At 38.3% G+C, this 22,382-nt stretch overlaps 1 protein-coding gene, 4 non-coding genes and 1 pseudogene across 5 annotated transcripts; 4 read left to right on the top strand and 2 right to left on the bottom strand.

Annotated features, from left to right (window-relative positions):
• Window positions 1–6,888: 6,888 nt before the first annotated feature.
• On the top strand, window positions 6,889–7,105 carry LOC148084309 (small nucleolar RNA U3). The gene has a single exon (XR_015710784.1). It is a non-coding gene; the product is annotated as a small nucleolar RNA U3 (small nucleolar RNA).
• A 798-nt stretch (window positions 7,106–7,903) lies between these two features.
• LOC148084308 (small nucleolar RNA U3) lies at window positions 7,904–8,018 on the top strand (annotated as a pseudogene).
• A 707-nt stretch (window positions 8,019–8,725) lies between these two features.
• Window positions 8,726–8,938, bottom strand: LOC148084307 (small nucleolar RNA U3). Its single transcript, XR_015710782.1, has one exon. It is a non-coding gene; the product is annotated as a small nucleolar RNA U3 (small nucleolar RNA).
• An 869-nt stretch (window positions 8,939–9,807) lies between these two features.
• LOC148084306 (small nucleolar RNA U3) lies at window positions 9,808–10,020 on the top strand. The gene has a single exon (XR_015710805.1). It is a non-coding gene; the product is annotated as a small nucleolar RNA U3 (small nucleolar RNA).
• A 1,367-nt stretch (window positions 10,021–11,387) lies between these two features.
• LOC148084305 (class I histocompatibility antigen, F10 alpha chain-like) lies at window positions 11,388–18,768 on the bottom strand. The gene is made up of 8 exons (XM_087787394.1): window positions 18,612–18,768; window positions 17,161–17,427; window positions 13,783–14,061; window positions 13,293–13,583; window positions 13,011–13,112; window positions 12,840–12,857; window positions 12,651–12,707; window positions 11,388–12,561 (listed from the first exon to the last, which is right to left on the bottom strand). Exons 1-7 carry the CDS (start codon window positions 18,661–18,663, stop codon window positions 12,652–12,654), a joined length of 1,065 nt encoding a protein of 354 aa, XP_087643520.1. The 5' UTR covers window positions 18,664–18,768; the 3' UTR covers window positions 11,388–12,561; window position 12,651.
• A 2,185-nt stretch (window positions 18,769–20,953) lies between these two features.
• On the top strand, window positions 20,954–21,166 carry LOC148084304 (small nucleolar RNA U3). The gene has a single exon (XR_015710816.1). It is a non-coding gene; the product is annotated as a small nucleolar RNA U3 (small nucleolar RNA).
• The last annotated feature ends 1,216 nt before the right edge of the window (window positions 21,167–22,382 follow it).

The raw sequence follows: 22,382 nt of genomic DNA, 5'->3' as shown, positions 1-22,382 counted from the left end.
TTAACCAGGCCCTGGAGTAATATTTAGTAATTTTTTATTTGTATAGCGCTTTTACAGACCAGAGTCACAAAGCACTTAAACAATCAAAACAATATTCAATAAATACTTTAAAGGGAAGATAAAACTGATAACACAACAGGAGTTCCAGAAAATCGAGGAAAAGCCTGAGCAAATAAAAAGGTCTTAAGATGTTTCTTGAAGGAGTCAGTAGATCCATCAAGCGCAAAGAGAGAGGAAGATCGTTCCAAAGCTGAGGAGCAACAGCCTGGAAGGATTTCTCTCCTCTGGTCCTGAACCGTGTGCGATGAACCATCAGTAGATTCTGATCCACAGACCTCAGAGCCCGAGCTGGGGTGTAAGGCTGGATCAGATCAGTGATGTAAGGAGGAGCCTGACCATGAATAGCTCTGAAAGTAAGAAACAGAATTTTAAAGTTGATCCTGAAAGAGTTAGTCCAACTAACAACATTTGAAGCCTAAATAAGCTACTCATGCTTAAGTTATTTCACTGTTTGACTTGCTTTTCGGCATCAGAGATCCTTTTTCTTTCCCATCTTGCTGAAACCTGTGGCCTACTTCATAATGTGGAACATCCTTCTGAAGTAGTTTTAACCTTACCGTCATTATTGCAGGTGTCTCAGATTGATAGCATTGATCCAAAAGGCTCTGAGACACAATAGTGTCCATGAGCTAAATCATAAAACTAAAAATATATACTGCATGTTTATTACACTTAAATACAATCTACATTATAATGTGGAACGCCGTGTACAGACCCTTTTCTGTTAAGCATGCTCTACTGCAAGTCACAGAGAAGTTACTTTAAATGCAAACAGATATATCTCTCTTGTATTTCCATCAGGATCAATACAAAAAAAAAAAACAGTCAGCCATGACTCTATGACTAATATTATGTATATACGTAGGTTAGTTCTCTGCAAAAGGGGGTGACTCAGTCATGGAGGTATGTGGGCGGTACAGGTTGTAACTTGGTCCTACAATAACGATGCTGCTTTTGTTGAGTGAAGATGCGAGCAAGTTGTGTTGGAAAACAAAAGTCATCTTTTTTTAATGCGGTCAAGATTCACTTCCTCCGCTCTCCACACGCTCTTCACTGTCAGCACAATACCCTTGGCTAATCGCTAGAGGCTGGACTTATCCCGTTTAGAGACGGAGGGCTAATGTGTTCTGTCCGTCTGCATGATCTACGAGCCACGAACAGACAGAATGAAGCGCAATTTTGGAAATCAATGCGGCCTCTGACAGTGAAATGGGAGAGCTCATTAAGTATGCAAAGACGTGTCATGATGGAGAACAGATGCTGGCATAGAATTCAGGAGGGGGTGGGCGAGGGCTTTGAGGTCTGGCTTTGGGGAGATACATCAACAATAATGGTGTTTGGTACCTGAGTGAGCCATCCATGTTCTGTTGTTTTGTTTTGTTTGCTTCTTATTGTGGACAGGATTCCTCACAGGATTGGGATGTTGGTAAGCATCTCTAGCTCGGACCTTCATCATGTAGAGAAACTATGGCTAGTAATTATTCAACTTTATTGAAAATGCAACCTAAATTATGAAATAAGGCAAACTATGATTTTGAGAAAACATTTTTTTTTTTATCCCCTATCCTCAATTTAACATTGCATGTTGTTTGTTTTAGCTTGAAAACAGACTCCCTTTGACATGCGTTCAAACTGCAACTGATTATCTTGCCCTGCTGACATGCTGCTTGGCTGCCACTTTACACTCCTTCCTTAGTGTGATAATTTAGGATGAAGCAAAGTACAGAGATAAAAGAAAAGTGTGGAAAAACAACTCTGCTAATAAAACGGTAATTCCACAATGAGCGATTGCTTCGCCTGTGATGTTTCTTGATTTGAGAAACTGAGCTGAGCTACAAAATGTTGTTGCTGTTCAAAGTTTATTTGACTGATTCACTTACGCCTACTTGTTTAAGAAGTTCAAGTGTCACATAAACGCTGTTTGAAAACAAAGAATGGAACGTCAAACATGTTTTTTAATGTGCACTCCAGTTAATTTGCAATCTCTGTAAAAAAAAAAAAAAAAAAGCAAGCACTGCTGCCACAACTGAATGCCAATGATGGGCATGTGTAGTACACGGCACCATAAAATAATAACTCGAGAGTCATAACTTTAGATTGAAACCAATCCCAAAAAAATAGTCCGTAGCGCTGCTCTGATATTCATGGATTTCAACTACCAACTGACTCTCAACACGATACACACAAGGCTGTATGTTGTGAGTATTTACAACTGGATTCATACTTTAATGCAAAATGGTACACCTGAATTAAAATTGCCTTGTTGATGTTTTGCCATTCAAACAGCACCAAAGTCAATTCAGACACTCCAGTCTTGCTCAAGGGCAAACTGGTGAGAGCCACAGCTACAGGGTAAAATGAACAGAACACATGTTCCTTAAATTAGTTTTGAGCTACTTGACTAAGACTAAATAACATTAAGCAGGTGTCAGCGAGGACTGAACTCTAAACTCTGAATTATGGCACCCTGGATTTTAACGTGTTCGGCGGCTCATAAAAGAGATTCATTCCTCATTTAATTGACTCTCTTTTGCCTTTTTTGACCAAGAGGCAAAATTCAATCTCCTGCTTGTGTTTGCTCTGTGGAGAGGTTTGACTGAGCGGTGGCAGTGAGGGCAGTTAAGCAGGCAGTAATGATGATGATATTGTTGTGTGTTTAATTAAAAAATAAACAAGCGAAACCTAAATAGCTGGTGTTTACCTCCAATTGTGAAGTCAGCTCAATATCTCAGCACCGGGGCAGCAATGAAAATCCGCCCTGACGCAGGAGCGCTTGTGTTTGCGACGATAACATAATAGCCTCATCCGTTCTCGTATGTAAAAGTGCCGCCTACGTGCTGGCGGAGATGAGTATCCACATGATGTAGCGAGCGTTCAGGAGAGGAGGACAGTCTTCACCGGAATCAGCTTTATTTGTTGACTTCACTTTCCAGGTGGACACGAAACAAACACAGCAGTGACTACTGATAGGAATTCTTTAACATTCTACGTGAAAGAGACAGGCGGGTAAATACAAGGTTCCTAAGCTGTCCTTTAGAAAAAGACTGCATTTAACAAAATGTTTTCCATAATTTGCGTTATATGTATCACAAGAGTGCAAATGTAAGAAAAAGGAAATAAAAAATGGATAATGGAAGTTCATTTTTAATTTTAATTCCTTGATTTTTTTGCTTAAAAAAAGAAGAAAAAAATGTGTATTGAAGTAAACTCAGATTTTGTGAGACAGATTTATGAAGACGCATCATTTTATGTTTGAAGTGCATACATTTTTTTTAAAATCATTTTTCTTGGATAATGCGTTTCATTTCTATATAAACTTTTAAAAAGGCAATTATATTTCAATTTGCAGCAGATGAAGAAGTGTGAAGAGAAATGACGTCAATCTCTGTGAAGGTTGGTGCATGAGAACTAAAGAAAGAGAGCGATGAGAGCAGGTGAAGGAGCACACGAGTTCACAGCGAGTCCAAATCAGCCTCCATCATTTCGCAGCACAATCATCCTCCATCTTTTCTTTTCTGCCCCAGATTATGTTCCAAGACACTTAAACTGCTTTCAGAATTGTTTCTTATGAAACCCATTGAGCCAGGAGGGTGAAAACCGGGACAGGCAGAATCCACGTTTTCTTCCACCGCAGCTTTATTTCTATCTTCATCACTTTGTTAGCACATGAATGTGGAAGCATCTTGTGTCAATAATGAGGATTTCAGGTTCTCACACTCAACTCATCTCCTCTTTAAACGGAGAGCAAGAGAACGCTCGTGACATTCTTTGTGGCTCCTCTCCACACGGGTCAGTATGTGTGAAATGAAGAAGTGTAAATAATGAATTGCGCTGATGATCAGATTTATGATCCGTCAGTGTTGATTTGGCTCGTCGTTCAAACCTCGACTTTGTCTCTTGAGTAATGGTGTGATCTGCTTCTGTCGTCAGTTGGCTAGAGACACACGCCGATGTTGAAGCACGACTTCAGTGCAACGGTATGGGGATTTAGACATTTGACACTCAACGTTTGCTAGTGACATGGTTGAGACGACATCAGGAGTAACAGACACTGCGAGCGATAACCAATCATTGTCCAGATTCTACAGCAACATATGCAGAGAGGATGACAACACTTTACTTTACTGACTGATGGACTTGTCCAAAATTTTGGGGTTTTTTTGTTTGTTTTTTCACATTAGCTTAAGAGCCTTGGAGCCATTTGGATTTTGATATTGGGGCAGAAAATTGTGCCATTATTATTTTGAACTATTAAGCGTGTTATTGTCTCCCGAAACATCATGAATCTTATAGTGATGTACAATGATCGTAAGATGACTGATGAAGTATTTGCCCAAGGATATTTGGCATTAGTAATAAAATCTTACACATAAACACATCAATAATTGGTTGCAGTTAAAGCATCATCCACAAAGCCCTTTACCACCACCTAGTGGCCATTAAGTGATATGCATCTTGTTGATGTTAGCACAAGCGTTAGCTCGGTGGACATTGTGGCTGCTTGTTGCAAAAAAAATTAATTTTGGCGAAGTAATATAAAATAAAATACCCATTAATATTGGGAATTCTTTAACCGTGAAAAACCATGTGAAATTGAAGAGACATATACTTGTCTTTTTAAGCTGTCCTTGAGAAAAAGAAAAAACTTTTTTTTTTCTAATATTTGTTGTAATTCTTTTTAAACATTATATAATGTATCACAAGTGTGCAGATGGAAGGCATCATCAAATAATAATGTGTTAAATTCCTTGCTTAAAACTTCTTCTGTGTATCAAAGTCAAGGTCAAATTTAGCTAGAAAAGTTTATAAATAAGCATCATTCTATGTTTTATATTTATATGATAAAACATTTCATGTTCAAAATCAATCTCTGGAAGTATCATTTTTCTTGACCATGTAGTCGCTTAGATCTCAAATTCTGACAGTTTTTGTGAAAACTTTTATAATTACCTCCACCAGGGAGATTTTGTGATGGTTGTAATTCATCTCTCTCTCTGTTCGAAAAAAATGTTTGTGGAAAATTCCAGTAATAATGACGATTGGATTATGTTGGGCATTCTGAATAACCATCTGGGCTCACACATATTTTGAAGGCCGGTTTCTCTTAGTTGTAGGGAAGAAGGAAGAGTTTTCAGTCCAGTTGCAGTTTAGGTAGTGATGTGTAGTGCTGGTCTGAGAAGGCTTCATGAAGCAGAGTCATAATTATCAGAGCCCACTAGATGGCGGTCTCTGCACTATTTTACTTAGTTTTAAACAACTTTTATAATGAAACCATTCGTCATTTTTAAACTGATGGCGACACCTACTGACCTCTAACATGACACTGCTTCATGAAGCTTCATCAGACCATCACTATTGCTGTGTATCAAATCGCATACTTCTCTTAGTATACTAGAAGTTAGTATGCATCAGGATAGTGTACGTACTCACTAGTACGCAAATTCTCAACAGATAGACAGTATGTCTCAAATCAAACACTGTCGCTACACACTAACAGGAAATGATGCGACAGCTTCTTCTTCTACTTCGTCATTAAGATGGCGGCCGTTTAGGGTGGTAGGTGTCCATCGAACCATACTCAGTTTTGTGGGCATTTTAGTACGCCAATTTAGTGTGCATGGCGCACTAGATTTCGCATACTAAGAATTGAGACGCACTTACGCACTAAAAATACTAACTTTGAGTACGCTAGTATGCGATTTGCGACACAGCATATGTTTAAGCAACATCCACAAAAACTAAAAGTCCTTTACCACCATCTAGTGGCCGATAAGTGATATGCATCGTGTTGATGTGAGCACAAGTGTGGACATTGTAGCTGCTCTTTTGGTGAGCTCTAAAAAAATTTAAGGAAGGAATATAAAAGAAAGTAAATGTTTTTTAAAGGCTATCTTGTTAATCACTGAACCAGAATGTTACCGATCTAAGAGTTAATATCAATTTAAACATGGATTATTGAAGGATAAACAAAAAACAAAGGTGTATATAGTTTGGCAATACCAGTTACATCTCACCCTGAACCTCTGGGTGGGTTTGGTTCCAGTTACCATGCACTTCCCTCACAGCCTTGTACCCTTGAAGAAGCTGAGGCGACGTGTTCCCTACTTTGGACAAGGACACCTCCACCACGGAAGCATCCATCACAGTCCACCTCCGCAGTCCTGCCGACCGACCCGTCCCGGCTGCACGGTGTGTGAGGGAGGATTGGAATCTCTCTGTCCCTCCCGAGGATGATGATGTGATACGAGAGCGTCTCATAAATATAGTCCACGGTACTGTTTGGATGACACAGGGATGGGATTCACAAAAAGATGTGTGTGTTCTCTCCATCAGCAGGTGTGTTATCGGCTGAGCCACATGATTAGTGTGTGTGAAGCCTCCACTGACACACAAACACACCCACATTAGCAGTATCTTGTATTTGACGTGTATTTACCACGAATGGATGAATCCGACTTGATGTTAAATTAACTTCTGCCGACTCTCAAGTTAGTGCAATGTCTGATATTTGTTGATGTGCATATGTGTTTGAGAACAACTTTAGGTCCTCTACGGCTTCCTAGTGACCCCCACAGGTCGACTGGAGAAATGCAAGTAATTTCACGATTTAAGATAAAACAAGCATCATTGCAGATACTTCATTTTTCTTTTATTTGTTAACAATATACATGAAGGATGCATGAGAAGATATGATTCAAGTTTTCTTCTTGTCCAGTTTTCATTTCTGTATGTAACAAAATCAGTTGATCTTTGTCTTTTATTAAACTGCACTGCCAGTGAAGACATGTGACCATGTGATGGGGTTTCATTCTTGTGCTGACAGCAGTTAAGACTATACTTTTAGTGTTCATTTCTATAGTTCTTAACTTAAGAAATGTGTTTTTAAAGTGTTTGGTGTCACTAACCATGATGAAGAGTTGTGATATTCCTTCCTGTGTGAGTGTGAAGCAGACAGAGAATAATGATTCACTTCATATGTTCACTGTCATTGATGATCCTTCTTTACTTCCTTTTGCAGTATTGAGAGGAGGAATATGATCAGAGTTACGTTCAGGACAATTTACTTTCAAGGATATATTATGTAATTGATGAATTATGAATATATGCTCTCTTTATGACTCTATTCTTTAGCATTATACACTTGTTCACATTCCATGAGTTATTGTCTTGATAATATTTTGGTTAGTTTAACTGGTTTATAACATTGATTTCAATGTCTCTGTAAGTTTAATTTTTAAATACATGTATTGGGGAAAAGGGTTTAAACTACCGTGGCTACCTTTGTAACTATGGTTCGACAAACGTGAATGAATCCCTCTACACCTGCAGCCCAGCAGACTGCCTCCCTGACAATACTGACATTTGGAAGGGCCTGTATAAAGGCGGCCTACCGCCCCCTGCTGGGTGGCAAGCATAATAATATTCTCAGCAACAAGGTGGAGACATAAGTGGTAACCCAAAGCGACAGCCTGTAGAGCAGCGGTCTCCAAATGGGTCCTCAAAGGGCCGGGATGGTGCAGGTTTTTGTTCCCACCGATCGAGCATGTTCAGTTTAACCAATGAGGTTTCAGCTAAAACAAGCAACACCAGACTGACTACACTGAATACACTCTGAAGACTACTGATCAGGTTAAAAGGGGTGATCTTGATTGGTTGGAACAAGAACCTGCACCACGTTCAACAAATGATTGTTTAAATTATTATTTTGTCCAGTTTTAGATTCTGTAAGTGAAAAAAGAAAGTAAATACAAATCAAACAGCTGATGTTTCTGTTGTTAAACTGCACTGCCAGTGAAGACATGTGACCATGTGATGGGGTTTCATTCACGTCCTGACAGAAGTTTATACTATACTTTCAGGGATCATTTCTATAGTTCTTAACTTAAAAATGTGTTTCTAAAGTAAATGATGATCGTTCTTTACTTCCTTGTTGAGAGGAGGAATATGATCAGAGTGGTTCTTTTCTTTTTAACACAATATATTAAGACAATTTGAATTATTCTACTTCTTCTTTACCATGCCCTTGAGCAGATCAAGTAAAACAGACAAACTTACACTGGACACCCATTTCTGTGACAGGCTGGTTTGACCAGAAAATGAATGATGTTCTGATGAAGCTTCATGAAGCAGTGTCATTATTTTCAGAGTCCAATCCAAGATTCTAGATGGCACTCTCTGCACTATCTTCCTTTGTTTTGAACAACTCACTCCACACTCTGGAAGGTCCACAGAAGGTGTGGCTTGTGAAGTTCCATGTTGACCACAGTGTTAGATCTGTGATCAGCACCTTGGAGAGAGCATGACTTCAGTCCATCAGCAAACTTTATGCTTTAAGATGAAGCATGTTCTCAGGCTGGTGTGAGTCTTGGCAGGTCCAACCTGAGTCATGCATCAAAGCAGAGATTCTCCTTCTCCTGCAGACTTGGATGGATGCAGGACATTTGGTGGCCTCACACTACTACCTTAGCACACATGAACACATGTTCCAGAATTACTACAATGCACTGGTTCAGTAGTTCTTTGGTTTCATTCTTCACAACTATTACAAGGATATGGTCCAATGAAAGTCGATACATCACTGTTTGTCATTGTTAAACCAACTGCAACAACAGAGCAGATGAAGCAGTAATGTTAATTCTGTATTTAAATTTGACATAATTCAATCACCATTCTGATCACATTCCTCTCAATACTGCACAAGGAAGTAAAGAAGGATCATCAATGACAGTGAACATATGAAGAGAATCATTATTCTCTGTCTGCTTCACACTCAGGAAGGAATATCACAACTCTTCATCATGGTAAGTGACACCAAACACTTTAGAAACACATTTCTTAAGTTAAGAACTATAGAAACAATCCCTGAAAGTATAGTCTTAACTTAACTCTGCACCAACATCAGCCTCCATCCTCACACCAAACTATTATAGTGATGGTTGATTTGATTATATATTTTTTATTCTGTTTTTATTATTATTTTATTCAATAGAATGATTCTGTTTTATTCACGTTAAATACACACCATGAAATATATTTATGAAATCAAACAAACATATACACCATAATACTTTAAAAATAAGTCCCTGAATTAATTTAAAAAAAAATTATGTTTGTAGTAAAATTAATATTATAAGACCCAAATGTAATTTAATAAATAATTTTGAATAAAATGTTCTTTATTTCTGTGAACTACAGAACAAAGACCAAACCACATTTATTAAGTAAAAAAAATATAGAAATTATTAGCAAATTACGGTTTAAAATAAGTGTTTGTTCAATAACGACATTTCAACTTAATACTTAGTTACTGTTTATACTATTTGTTGGAAAAGTTTTCAGTCAAGTTTACTGATCTATAGCACAGGTGTCAAACCTGTCCAGAAATGTGCTGAGATGCTGCAGACTCCGGATCCAACCAGTCAAGTACATATAAATGAACCAATCAGGAGTTTGATGACACTAACCAGGTGATTGGCAGTCAGGTGCTGCTTGTTTAATATCTCATCTGACTTATTAACTTATGTGTGCTTAACTGGTTGCAATATTAACCTGCACCATCTAAACACTTTTCTGGACTGATTTTACGTCTGTGATCTATGAGGTTTAGATCTGGAGACTGACTAAGAGACTCCAGGTCCTTACAATGCTTTTTATGAAGCCATTCCTTCAACACAAAGGTCACCTGTGGATCGTCACTGTAATGGTTTGGTGTGAGGATGGAGTGTGATGTTGGTGCAGAGTTAAGTTAAGACTATACTTTCAGGGATCATTTGTATAGTTCTTAACTTAAGAAATGTGTTTCTAAAGTGTTTGTTGTCACTAACCATGATGAAGAGTTGTGATATTCCTTCCTGAGTGTGAAGCAGACAGAGAATAATGATTCTCTTCATATGTTCACTGTCATTGATGATCCTTCTTTTCTTCCTTGTGCAGTATTGAGAGGAATATGATCAGAGTGGTTGTTGGTTCTGTTAAAGAGAAAAAACAATTAGTTAAGATGAACATGAGATTTTGCAGAAGCTGACCCAACAGTGCAGCTGCCAGGACCAGACCTCAGCTCTGTCCTGTGACGACTGCAGAGCTAATGGCTTCAGCCACACACACACTCTGGAGAAGGAACGTTCACCATCTCTAAACACTTTATCTGACTTGTCGTGAATCCAACTATGAACATGTGACTGAGAACGAGTACGACTTCCTGTTGACGATCTATTCTATTTCCTGTGATTCTGGTGAAACGTGTGCCTGAGAATGTTTTCTGTCTGAATTGTGGAACTAAAGCATTTGCTCAGTCTTCACCAGGACCAGATTAAAAGTATCTTGTATCACAGTTGTCTTGGTTTGGACCTGCATGATGATGAACTCACGTTTGTAAATGACTTGTAACGTAACACATCCATATCAGAGCAAATAAAAAAACACATCTTGACCAGCGGTGGACAATTTATAATGAGGTCAAATTAAATACTGTGACTGTTGACGCACGAAATGTAGAATAAAAAACTAAATTAATCTAAATTGTGATCATTGCCATGACATTAAAACAACTATATCAGGTTATTTTATTATGCATTACAAACTATTGTAAACATTAAACAATTTATTTCAATTGAAGGGGAAACACATTTTAACAAGATTTGTATTTGATGTTAAAATGAAAATATTTATTCAATTATTAACATTCTGACTTAGGTGAGCGACTCACAGCTAGGGGGCGATCTAGGTGGATTGTTGTGGTGTCCTCTTCCACGCTGCAAACAGAAAGCAGTTGAGTGCAGTGAGGGCGTGACACACAAGTCTCATAGAGGCACACCTGACTGATGCAGGTGCTCGGGGGGCGGAGTCAAACATCCACACTGGGCGTCTCACCACACCTGTCCAAATGTGTCGTCAGTGTTGCACATTTGAGCTCTGGCGGGATCTAAGATGGCGGCACAGGTGTGGCGTGAGATCGGCGTCTCATGGTTGTGTAACCTGATGAAGTTTGACTTGAGAGAAGCAGGTCAGAGAGCAAACCTCCACAAACACATTCAGCCGACTCAGCAGGAAACTTTGAATCAAGTTTCTACATGTGAATTGTCGGCACAAGCTCTTCTGGATTTTTCTTCTACACAAAAGTGGACACAACTTATGTGCACCTGTTCAGCACAAGACCAGTTGATCAAAGCAATACAGTCATATTTAGGACATGAGTTGATCAGGAAACAGAAGGAGAGGTCAGAGATGTTGACCTTTCATAACAGCTGCACAAATGGATTCTTTCTGAGCCTCCACTGACCCTCAATGACAAGTGACTTTACTGAACATTTGGAGTCCAAACACATGTGGACGTTTTCTGTCCATTTATTTGAAGATCAAAACACACAAGAAATGAAGCAGCAGTTCAACTATGTTTGACAAGATTCTTCACCTCTGACATCACAACTGACGCTTCATTAACTAGTGTCTACACACCAGGAAGAAAACACACAAACTATTACATGAACACAAAACTGTCTGTGTGTGTCTGTGAGTTTGTGTGTGTGTGTGTGTGTGTGTGTGTGTGAACACCTTTTTTAATTTGTAGGTGTGTGTCTGTTTTTTTGTTTGTGCATGTGTTTGTTTGTGCATGGTTGTACTTCTGTTTGTTATTTGATGTGTATATACATGTGTTTGTTATCTTTTTATTTGTGTGTGCGCCTATTTTCAGATTTGTTCAACTGTTTCCATGACTGTGTTTGGACATGTGTGACTGATTTTGTGTGTCAGTACCTGTTTTTAGACTCATGGTTGTGTGTACTTACTTATATATTTTCCATGTGTGTATACATTTTGTCTTCAGAGAGGTGTGTGTGCGTAAGTGATTGTGTGTTAGTTGCGCCAGAGAAGAATGTGTTTAAGTATTTATGTTTGTGCATTTCTGTGTAGTAGTGAAACACATGTGTGTTTGTTTGTCATTGTGTGTGATTGCTTTTTTGTGTGTGTTTGTGCATTTTTGTGTGTCAGAGATGCATGTGTGATGGTGAAGCATGTGTGTGTGATTGCATTTTTGTGTTTGTGTGTTTGTACATTTTTGTGTTGGTTAAGCATGCGTGTGTGTGTTTGCAGTTGTGTTTGAGTGCATTTTTGTGTGTCAGAGATGCATGTGTGTGCATCCTTGTGTGATGGTGAAGCATGTGCGTGAGTGTATTTGTGTGTTAGAGAAGCATGTGTGTGAGTGTTTGTGTGTGATTGTGTGTAGGTGTTTCTGTGTGTGCATGTATTTGTGTGGAAAGAATCATGTGTGTGCATTTATCTGTGTGTGTGTGTAGTTTTCATAACGGCAACTTGGAAGTTGGAACATGTGGATGTTCTAGAATTGAGCAGATGAACCAAGAGAAGCTACAAAGTGAGTCTTCAAGGATCAGATCACATGACATCCTGATGTGACTTTCAAACACATTTCCAGTGAAGGAACAAAGATCAGCAGCTCTGACGTCTGCAGAGTCTCAGAAGAAAAAGACGTTTCTTGGTCGATTCCTCCTGAAACACGGAGACAGAAAAATGTATCAACTTGTAAAATCATGCGTGAAGTGAGTCTTGAAGAAAAGTGACAATTATCATCCACTGACTTTAGTCTCTGTCCACGGGCGGATCCTTCAGATGGTCCAGCTCCGAGCTGGGGGCCGCTGTAAGATCACAAACCCTGTTAGCTTGTGTGCTTCTCACCAGCAGATGAAACTAGTGTCAACACTGATGCTAGCATGCTAGCACTCTGTCACATGGTCAACATCTGAGCTGAGACAAGATCATGTACTTACAAGACGAGTCAGAGTCGCCTGAAATGGAAAGAAAGAGGACAAATTACACCTGAAGAAGATGAACATAGAAGAGTTCCTCTGACCTCTTCTCATCTCTGCTGACCTTCTTTCACCTTCTATTCTTTCTCTCCAGTATCTGGAGATGATCTGGATCAAATCACAAACTCTCACCTTTCTTCTTCTTCTTGTAGATGAAGTATCCAACCACTGTGAGCACCAGAGCGGAGGCAGCGACGGCGGCCATGATGATGTACAAGGTCAGGAAACTCCTGGCTGTGGATGGAGAGCAAAGTAAGTGGAGACATGATCAGGTGACCAGTGTTAGAGACGTGGTGGGGCCTCATTCAGCAGCCAGACACCACTGCAGCAGCAGATCCATGCTGACCACACCTGGACTCTCATCTGGATGAAAGAAACCTCTGGAGACACCAAGAAGGTTCTGAAGACTCTTACCGTTGGTCAGGATGTTTGACGGATCCAGTTTGGTGACCACGTCTTCCGGAATGCCGTCCAGTTGAAACACACACTCGTACCTGGACCAGTCGTCAGACGGGAGTTTCAGGTCCACCATGTTCTGGAAGGTTCCGTCAGGGTTGGGGAGGATCTCTCCGTGTTCCACGTCCTCGTGCAGCTCCTCTCCGTCTTTGGTCCAGAACAACATGGCTCTGTCGGGGTAGAAGCCTGTAGCGTGGCAGGTGACCGGAGAGCTGGCTGTCTTCTGGAGGAGAGACACTCGTGGACGCTCTGAAGGGAGAGACACCACACTTCAGAGAGAAAGTCAAAGGATGGACAGAGAATGAAGGAGAGGAGGAGGAGGGAGGACAGGGGGTGGAGGTGAGGAAAAGAAGATAAGAGGAGAGAGAGAGAAAGAGAGGACATGAGGAGAGAGAGGAGGGAGAAAAGGAGGAAGGAGAGCAGAAGGAGAAGAAGGTCATGTAACTACCTGTTCTCATCAAGGTTTTGCTCCCAAACGTCACAAACTTCTTCAGTTCATTTGGACATTCCTGGGTGTAAAAGAACTGATTCTGTTTCTTCCAGCCTTCATTCTGGTCCCACTTGTGTTTGGTGAAGACGGCCTGAGGACTCGGAGCGACCCAGGTCAGAGTCTGAAGGTCAAACACGATGAAGTCTTCTCCATCATAGCCGTACTGTAGGTAACCTTTGACCTCTCCAGTCTCATCGTCCCACTCACAACCGTCCATCCTCTGAACGATGTGAACACCTGAGAGAGAAACCAGAGTGAGACCTGATCTACTCCACTGTTTAATACTCCACTGTGGTCTACTCCACTGTTTAATACTCCACTGTGATCTACTCCACTGTTTAATACTCCACTGTGGTCTACTCCATTTTTAATACTCCACTGTGGTCTACTCCATTTTTAATACTCCACTGTGATCTACTCCACTGTTTAATACGCCACTGTGGTGTACTCAGATTTTAATACTCCACTATGATCTACTCCACTGTTTGATATTCCACTGTGGTCTACTCCATTTTTAATACTCCACTTTGGTCTACTCCACTGTTTGATATTCCACTGTGGTCTACTCCATTTTTAATACTCCACTTTGGTCTACTCCACTGTTTGATATTCCACTGTTGTCTACTCCACTGTTTAATACTCCACTATTGTCTACTCCACTGTTTAATACTCCATTTTGATCTACTTCACTGTTTAATACTCCAATGTGGTCTACTCCACAGTTTAATACTCCACTGTGATCTACTCCACTGTTTAATACGCCACTGTGGTCTACTCCACTGTTTAATACTCCACTGTGATCTACTCCACTGTTTAATACGCCACTGTGGTGTACTCCGATTTTAATACTCCACTATGATCTACTACACTGTTTAATACTCCACTGTGGTCTACTCCATTTTTAATACTCCACTTTGGTCTACTCCACTGTTTGATATTCCACTGTGGTCTACTCCACTGTTTAATACTCCACTGTGGTCTACTCCACTGTTTAATACTCCACTGTGGTCTACTCCATTTTTAAAACTCCACTTTGGTCTACTCCACTGTTTGATATTCCACTGTGGTCTACTCCACTGTTTAATACTCCACTATTGTCTACTCCACTGTTTAATACTCCACTGTGGTCTACTCCACTGTTTAATACTCCACTGTGGTCTACTCCATTTTTAAAACTCCACTTTGGTCTACTCCACAGTTTAATACTCCACTGTGATCTTCTCCATCTTTAATACTCCACTGTGGTCAACTCCATTTTTAATACTCCACTGTGATCTACTCCACTGTTTAATACTCCACTGTGGTCTACTCCACTGTTTAATACTCCACTGTGATCTACTCCACTGTTTAATACGCCACTGTGGTGTACTCCGATTGTAATACTCCACTATGATCTACTCCACTGTTTGATATTCCACTGTGGTCTACTCCATTTTTAATACTCCACTTTGGTCTACTCCACTGTTTGATATTCCACTGTGGTCTACTCCATTTTTAATACTCCACTTTGGTCTACTCCACTGTTTGATATTCCACTGTGGTGTACTCCATTTTTAATACTCCACTTTGGTCTACTCCACTGTTTGATATTCCACTGTGGTCTACTCCACTGTTTAATACTCCACTATTGTCTACTCCACTGTTTAATACTCCATTTTGATCTACTTCACTGTTTAATACTCCACTGTTTAATAGTCCACTGTGATCTACTCCACTGTTTAATACGCCACTGTGGTCTACTCCATTTTTAATACTCCACTTTGGTCTACTCCACTGTTTGATATTCCACTGTGGTCTACTCCACTGTTTAATACTCCACTGTGGTCTACTCCATTTTTAAAACTCCACTTTGGTCTACTCCACTGTTTGATATTCCACTGTGGTCTACTCCACTGTTTAATACTCCACTATTGTCTACTCCACTGTTTAATACTCCACTATGATCTACTCCACTGTTTAATACTCCACTGTGGTCTACTCCATTTTTAATACTCCACTTTGGTCTACTCCACTGTTTGATATTCCACTGTGGTCTACTCCACTGTTTAATACTCCACTGTGGTCTACTCCACTGTTTAATACTCCACTGTGGTCTACTCCATTTTTAAAACTCCACTTTGGTCTACTCCACTGTTTGATATTCCACTGTGGTCTACTCCACTGTTTAATACTCCACTATTGTCTACTCCACTGTTTAATACTCCATTTTGATCTACTTCACTGTTTAATACTCCAATGTGGTCTACTCCACAGTTTAATACTCCACTGTGATCTTCTCCATTTTTAATACTCCACTGTGGTCAACTCCATTTTTAATACTCCACTGTGGTCTACTCCATTTTTAAAACTCCACTATGATCTACTCCACTGTTTAATACTCCACTGTGGTCTACTCCATTTTGAATACTCCACTTTGGTCTACTCCACTGTTTGATATTCCACTGTGGTCTACTCCACTGTTAAAACTCCACTGTGGTCTTCTCCACTGTTTGATATTCCACTGTGGTCTACTCCACTGTTTAATACTCCACTATGGTCTACTCCACTGTTTAATACTCCATTTTGATCTACTTCACTGTTTAATACTCGAATGTGGTCTACTCCATTTTTGATACTCCACTATGGTCTACTCCATTTTTAAAACTCCACTATGGTCTACTCCACTGTTTGATATTCCACTATGGTCTACTCCATTTTTAAAACTCCACTATGGTCTACTCCACTGTTTGATATTCCACGGTGGTCTACTCCACTATTTAATACTCCACTGTAGTCTACTCCACTGTTTGATATTCCACTGTGGTCTACTCCACTATTTAATACTCCAATGTGGTCTACTCCACAGTATAATACACCACTATGATCTACTCCACTGTTTCATACTCCACTGTGGTCTACTCCACTGTTTGATATTCCACTATGGTCTACTCCACTGTTTAATACTCCATTGTGATCTACTCCACTGTTTGATACTCCACTGTGGTCTACTCCACTGTATTATACTCCACTGTGGTCTACTCCACTGTTTAATACTCCACTGTGGTCTACTCCACTGTATTATACTCCACTGTGGTCTACTCCACTGTTTAATACTCCACTGTGGTCTACTCCACTGTTTAATACTCCACTGTGATCTTCTCCACTGTTTAATACTCCACTGTGATCTACTCCACTGTTTAATACTCCACTGTGATCTACTCTTCTTCTCTGAACTTGTATGATCTACTCCAGTTTCCTCCTCTGATCTACTCTGTATACAAGATTGATGGTTCAGGATGTAAAAAGGTTGAACACGATTCAGTTTAAGGTCAAACATTGATTTTAAAGACAACAAACCTCCAGTTTGGTTGAATCTCTGTTTTACTACTTCAATGTTGTTCTTGTCGATCTGCTGTTCATTATTTAAGATATTTGTGTTTGTCTCCCAGTACTGAGGATCATCTGCTGTGGCCTGGATCATCCAGTCTTGTTTGGGTACAAATCTCCTGGTGTTGCTGTCGTAGTGTTCCACTTCAACTCCGTCCACATAACTGACAGCAACAAACTCTGGGAAGTTTTTAACTCCAGCAGACGCAGTGTGGAACATCTGCATCGTGTGAATCACTGTGAGACACAAAAACAAAGTTTAGATCTTCTCTGGTTCTGATGACACAACGTTGTGATGCAGCAGAACAATCACATCTTCTACAAAGACAAAGAGGTGAAGAACAGAGGGACAGTCAGCAGTGACACAAAGTTCACGTCCACACACGGACACCAGCAGAACATCCTTCACACCTCACTCTCCAAGAACCCTGGCTAACTGGGACACAACTATATAAGAAAAGAGAAGATAGAAGAAAAAACTATTAATATTAATAACTAGATGAAATGTAATAAATATTTACAATAAAACAAAAAAGCAATAAAGAGAATTAAAAGAATAAATGGATGAATTAAGAAGAAACAGGAGCAACAATGTTGAAAAAGATCAAACAAATAAATTGAAATTGTTTTTGAAAAACACAGATAATGTTGCTTATTTTTATTATTTCTCTCTAATAACACTTTCTATATTTCAATGAAAATGAAAACCAAGTTCATGGAACAAATCGAAGAATGATTGATAGAATAAAGATCATTGAAGGACATTAAGGTTAATGATGAACTTAAATAACATGAGTTTATATCAGTTTATAAATAACATGTTTCTGAAGATTACTGTTCAACATGATTGTAAATGTTTCATTTAGATATTTTAAGTCCAAACACAAGTTCAGAGCAGCTGCTTCACTGAGTTGCTCCAATAAACTGTGAGATCTGATCATATGTTGAAGTGAGCTGAGCTACAAGGTTGTCTGAACATGCGCACTTAAGAAATGCGACACTTTCTTTGTTTTTATTTCCTCATTTTAGTTCATGATAGACTTGTTTACTAAAGTCAAATCAATGAAAATTGTAAAAGCTCTTCTTGTGAGTCAATGAATCTCCTGATGGCAGCATCGTTTAAAAACAAGAGATCAGCTCATGAAGCAAAACTCTGGAGTCACTTTCTGTTCAGCGTCAAACAAGTTCCTCCGTCAATCAACAGAAGTGACTCAACAGCGCCACCAGGTGAGCACCTGACATTGAGCTCGGATCTACTTTTCTGTGTACGACTTCTTCACGGTTCTGAGATGAAAAGTGAATCAGTGAAACACTTTGACTCCTCTGAGAGTCAAAGGTCATGAAGGTTGTAGTGAAGAGTATTTGGAGAAATAAAAGGTGACGCAGGTGTGAACACATGAAAGTGGAGGAAGGAGACTCACTCGCAGTTGAGCTGTGGATCCACACAACAAGCAGAAACAACACCTTCTTCATCTTCAGCTCTTTTCTGGAGACTAGGATCCAACAAGTCTTCAGGTCGACGAACGAAGTACAAGTGAAAGCAAACAACAGACGCAGGAAGAAATATCTGAGCCAATGAGGATTCAGTGTGACGTCACGTCCAGATGGAAAGTGAAAGTAAACCAAACATGTTATTACGACTATTTTCTCTGACAAAAACTCCACTTTAAACTTTATTATTATTTCTTAGAGTCGTTCTTCTGAACCTTAAAGTCACGCAGAATGTAAACTATGGAATACCAGGAGTGTCAAATTAAAGTGAAGAGAAATAAAAGTGGATTGAATTGCTTTTTATTTTGACATACGATGATTTATATGTATAAACTTTCTTTCCTTCATATGGGTTACACACTCATTATTCTCTTTTATTCAGAAAAAAAGGTTTTCTAAAATATTACTATGAAAGTAAAAAATAAACGAGTTTTTTGTGGTGACGAGAAAAGCTTCTAGTGCCCTCTAGTGGTTCAAACATGACATTGGGCTCAAACAGTAAATACATTTGAACGATTTTCAGTCATTTTCATCAATTCAAGAACCATTTTTTTCATTATTTTACGGACAGACTTTTAAGTTAAAAAACACTTGAACTATCTTCAGTTCCCTCCTGGTCAGTGAGCTCTTGGTGCTCTACGATCTCCAACATTGTATGGTCTCACAGGAAGTAAAACTGCCTGTTCTTGTTACTATTTACCCACAAACTTTAGCATGAACTGGCCCTCAAAAGTAAACCTGTCAGAGAAAGTAAAGTTCTCAGACAACAGCAGGTTGAAAGTGGGGATATATGCTGTGGAGAAAATAAAATAAATAAACAATTGCAGGTTAATTATAGAATTAAAATATATCATTTTTACTTAAAGAATACAATGTTTGATTGTTTTTTTAGTTGATAAATCTCATACAGAAATAAAGTTGTGTGAGAAGCTGCAATATTTAACTTCATCAAAATGTATTTAAATCCATTTTAATTAACATTTTCAATCAGGTTTTGTTTTTACACACAAATAAATGTGATCAGTATCAGTACATGGTGTTTGTCCTTATCTGCAACAATGATTCTTCCCTGACTGAATATCTTTTGAGCGTGTTGTGTTGAGTCTGTAATGCTGCCAACAAAGTTATGAATCTACAAGTTTCCTGACACACTTCCACTGGGAATTGTTCTTGATGATAGTTTATTAAAAATAGTTCTTCTCACTTTTGTTTCTTTGTCAAGATGAAACATTAAACATTTCCACATGGTTGGTTTAAACACTCAATGTGAACATTTCGGTGCATGTGTTGAACTTTCATTTGGATTAATATGTAAGTTCACAGTATTGAGGCGAGGAATATGATCAGTGTTGGTTTTCCATTTTAAAAGTGTAAATATTGTCTCATTCTGCACTTTGTCCAGGACGAGAACACAGTCTTCTCTTTCAGTCACACAAGCCTACTCTTGGGATGAAGGTTTTTGATCATCCATTGTGCCGACCAAGGCTTTTCTATGGTTTTCCACCAGTGTTTCCTCTTTCCTCTTGAGAACAGTGAGGCTCGAGGGTTTGAGGTTGATTTTAGTGGCACCAGAAGCTCCAACAAATCACTGGTTCCTCAACTGGTTGGCTCTACAACAAACAGAAGAAATGCTGACTCTGCTCCCTGTTCTAATGTTGACCACAAACTGTTCTTTGTACTGTAGTTCACAGAAATAAATAATATTTTACTCAACATTATTCATAAAATTTGTTTATTATAATATTGACTTTACTCCATGTGTTTTGTAATAATGTAGGAACTTACTTTGAAAGCTTTATGGTTCATGTGTTTGATATAAACATACATTTCATGTTGTGTATTTAATAGTGATGAGTTGATGAAGCCAAATGAAACAGTGTCATGTTGTTTAGAGGTCAGTAGGTGGCGCCATCAGTTTAAAAATGATGTGATGTTTCATTAGAAAAATTGTTCAAAACAATGGAGAATAGTGCAGAGACCGCCATCTAGTGGAAAAATAATGACACTGCTTCATGAAGAATTCTTACAAAGTATTTTATTAATTGACATTTGTTTATTCTAATATTGACTTTACTACGTGTGTTTCTTAAATAATGTAGAAACCTAGTTTGAAAGTATTGTGGTGCATGTGTTTGATTTGTAAATACATTTCAAGTTGTGTATTTAATGTGAATCACACAGTATCATGTTTGTTCAAACTAAAATAAAAATCAACCATCACTATAATAGTTTGGTGTGAGGATGGAGTCTGGTGTTGGTGCAGAGTTAAGTTAAGACTATACTTTCAGGGATCATTGTTATAGTTCTTATCTTAAGAAATGTGTTTGTAAAGTGTTTGGTGTCACTAACCATGATGAAGAGTTGTGATATTCCTTCCTGAGTGTGAAGCAGACAGAGAATAATGATTCACTTCATATGTTCACTGTCATTGATGATCCTTCTTTACTTCCTTGTGCAGTATTGAGAGGAATATGATCAGAGTGGTTGTGTTGTCAAAAATAAATACAGTTATCAGACAATAACAGTTTGAATAAAGGTTTATTGAACATGTAAATCAATAGTGCTTGCACTCATTTGTTTCAAAGTGAGATGAGACATCAATCTTTTCCATGCATTTGGTATAAACCATTAAGGTTGAAATTTGGAATATCACAATATTTATTTTCCCTTCCCTAGATGTTACTAATGAAGTCCTGAGGTCGTCAGTCAACAAGATGTTTGCCAAGATTGTTCGATTGTCTGCTAGTGTTTAGTTTTAGTCCTCTTGACTCTTTTGTCTCAAAAGGCAAAAATCCACTTATTAATCTGATCAACAATTAATTGGATAATTGTTATGGAGAATAAAAAAAAACCTTTTTTTTACATTTGTTGTTAAAATGAATATTATTTTCAGTTAAATGACATTTGTATGTATTGTCTTCTAAAAACGTAAAAAGTATATAAAATTTAAGAAAATTGAAAATATAATTTTACAGGAAAAAAACTGAGATTTAATTATATTGTAAATGAAATTGTAATTTATTAACGTTTTGAACAGAACTCAAATCAGAAATAATATGCTTCAATTGTATTTTACTTTATTCCACATATTTCATTTAAAATATTTTAAAGCTTGACTAATGTGTCAAATATCACGTTTTTTTATTTGAACATGTTCATTATTGAATCATGTTATTACTACTACATACATTAAAATACATCAATGACAACTTCCACTTTTTCTAGTTTCAAAATAATTAATAAAAATGTAGAAACAAGAACAAGCCTTAATATTATTCCACACATAATTTATTATTTGTTTTGACCGTTAGTAATGTATTTTTTCATAGTTTCAGTTTTCTTTTAAGAAATAAATTACAATTTCTATATTCATATTGTTTTATCTTTTTTATTATACAAAATTTTATAAACCAAAGAAGTAAATCAATGACCTTTTTAACCCTAGTAAAGTGTTTATATTAACAATATTTTATTGATCAATTGTGACAAAACAAAAGTTAACTTATCTTAAATTTAAACACCTTTAAAAGAGTCGTTGAAGTTATAAATTACAAAAATAATCCAAGATTTCAAGTAAAATAACAATTCGCATCTTGCTCGGACGGTAAAAGCTGGACAACAGCGCCACCAAGCGGAGAGAGGAAGAAGAAAGACAAAAGACGACTACCATTCTCCACTTTTCATGCACTTCTTTAATATAT

The sequence above is a fragment of the Callionymus lyra genome, chromosome 3, assembly GCF_982586985.1.
Source record: "Callionymus lyra chromosome 3, fCalLyr1.hap1.1, whole genome shotgun sequence".
Taxonomy (NCBI): Eukaryota; Metazoa; Chordata; class Actinopteri; order Syngnathiformes; family Callionymidae; genus Callionymus; species Callionymus lyra.
This window is presented reverse-complemented; position numbering and strand designations above follow the sequence as displayed.

Excerpts from the sequence above, each read along its gene's own strand:
- LOC148084305 (XM_087787394.1), bottom strand. The coding sequence starts at position 18,663 with ATGAAGAAGGTGTTGTTTCTGCTTGTTGTGTGGATCCACAGCTCAACT. Across the intron at positions 17,428-18,611 it reads GATCCACAGCTCAACTGCGA|TGATTCACACGATGCAGATG; the intron begins GTGAGTCTCCTT and ends TGTGTCTCACAG. Across the intron at positions 13,113-13,292 it reads GTCAAACATCCTGACCAACG|CCAGGAGTTTCCTGACCTTG; the intron begins GTAAGAGTCTTC and ends CTCCATCCACAG.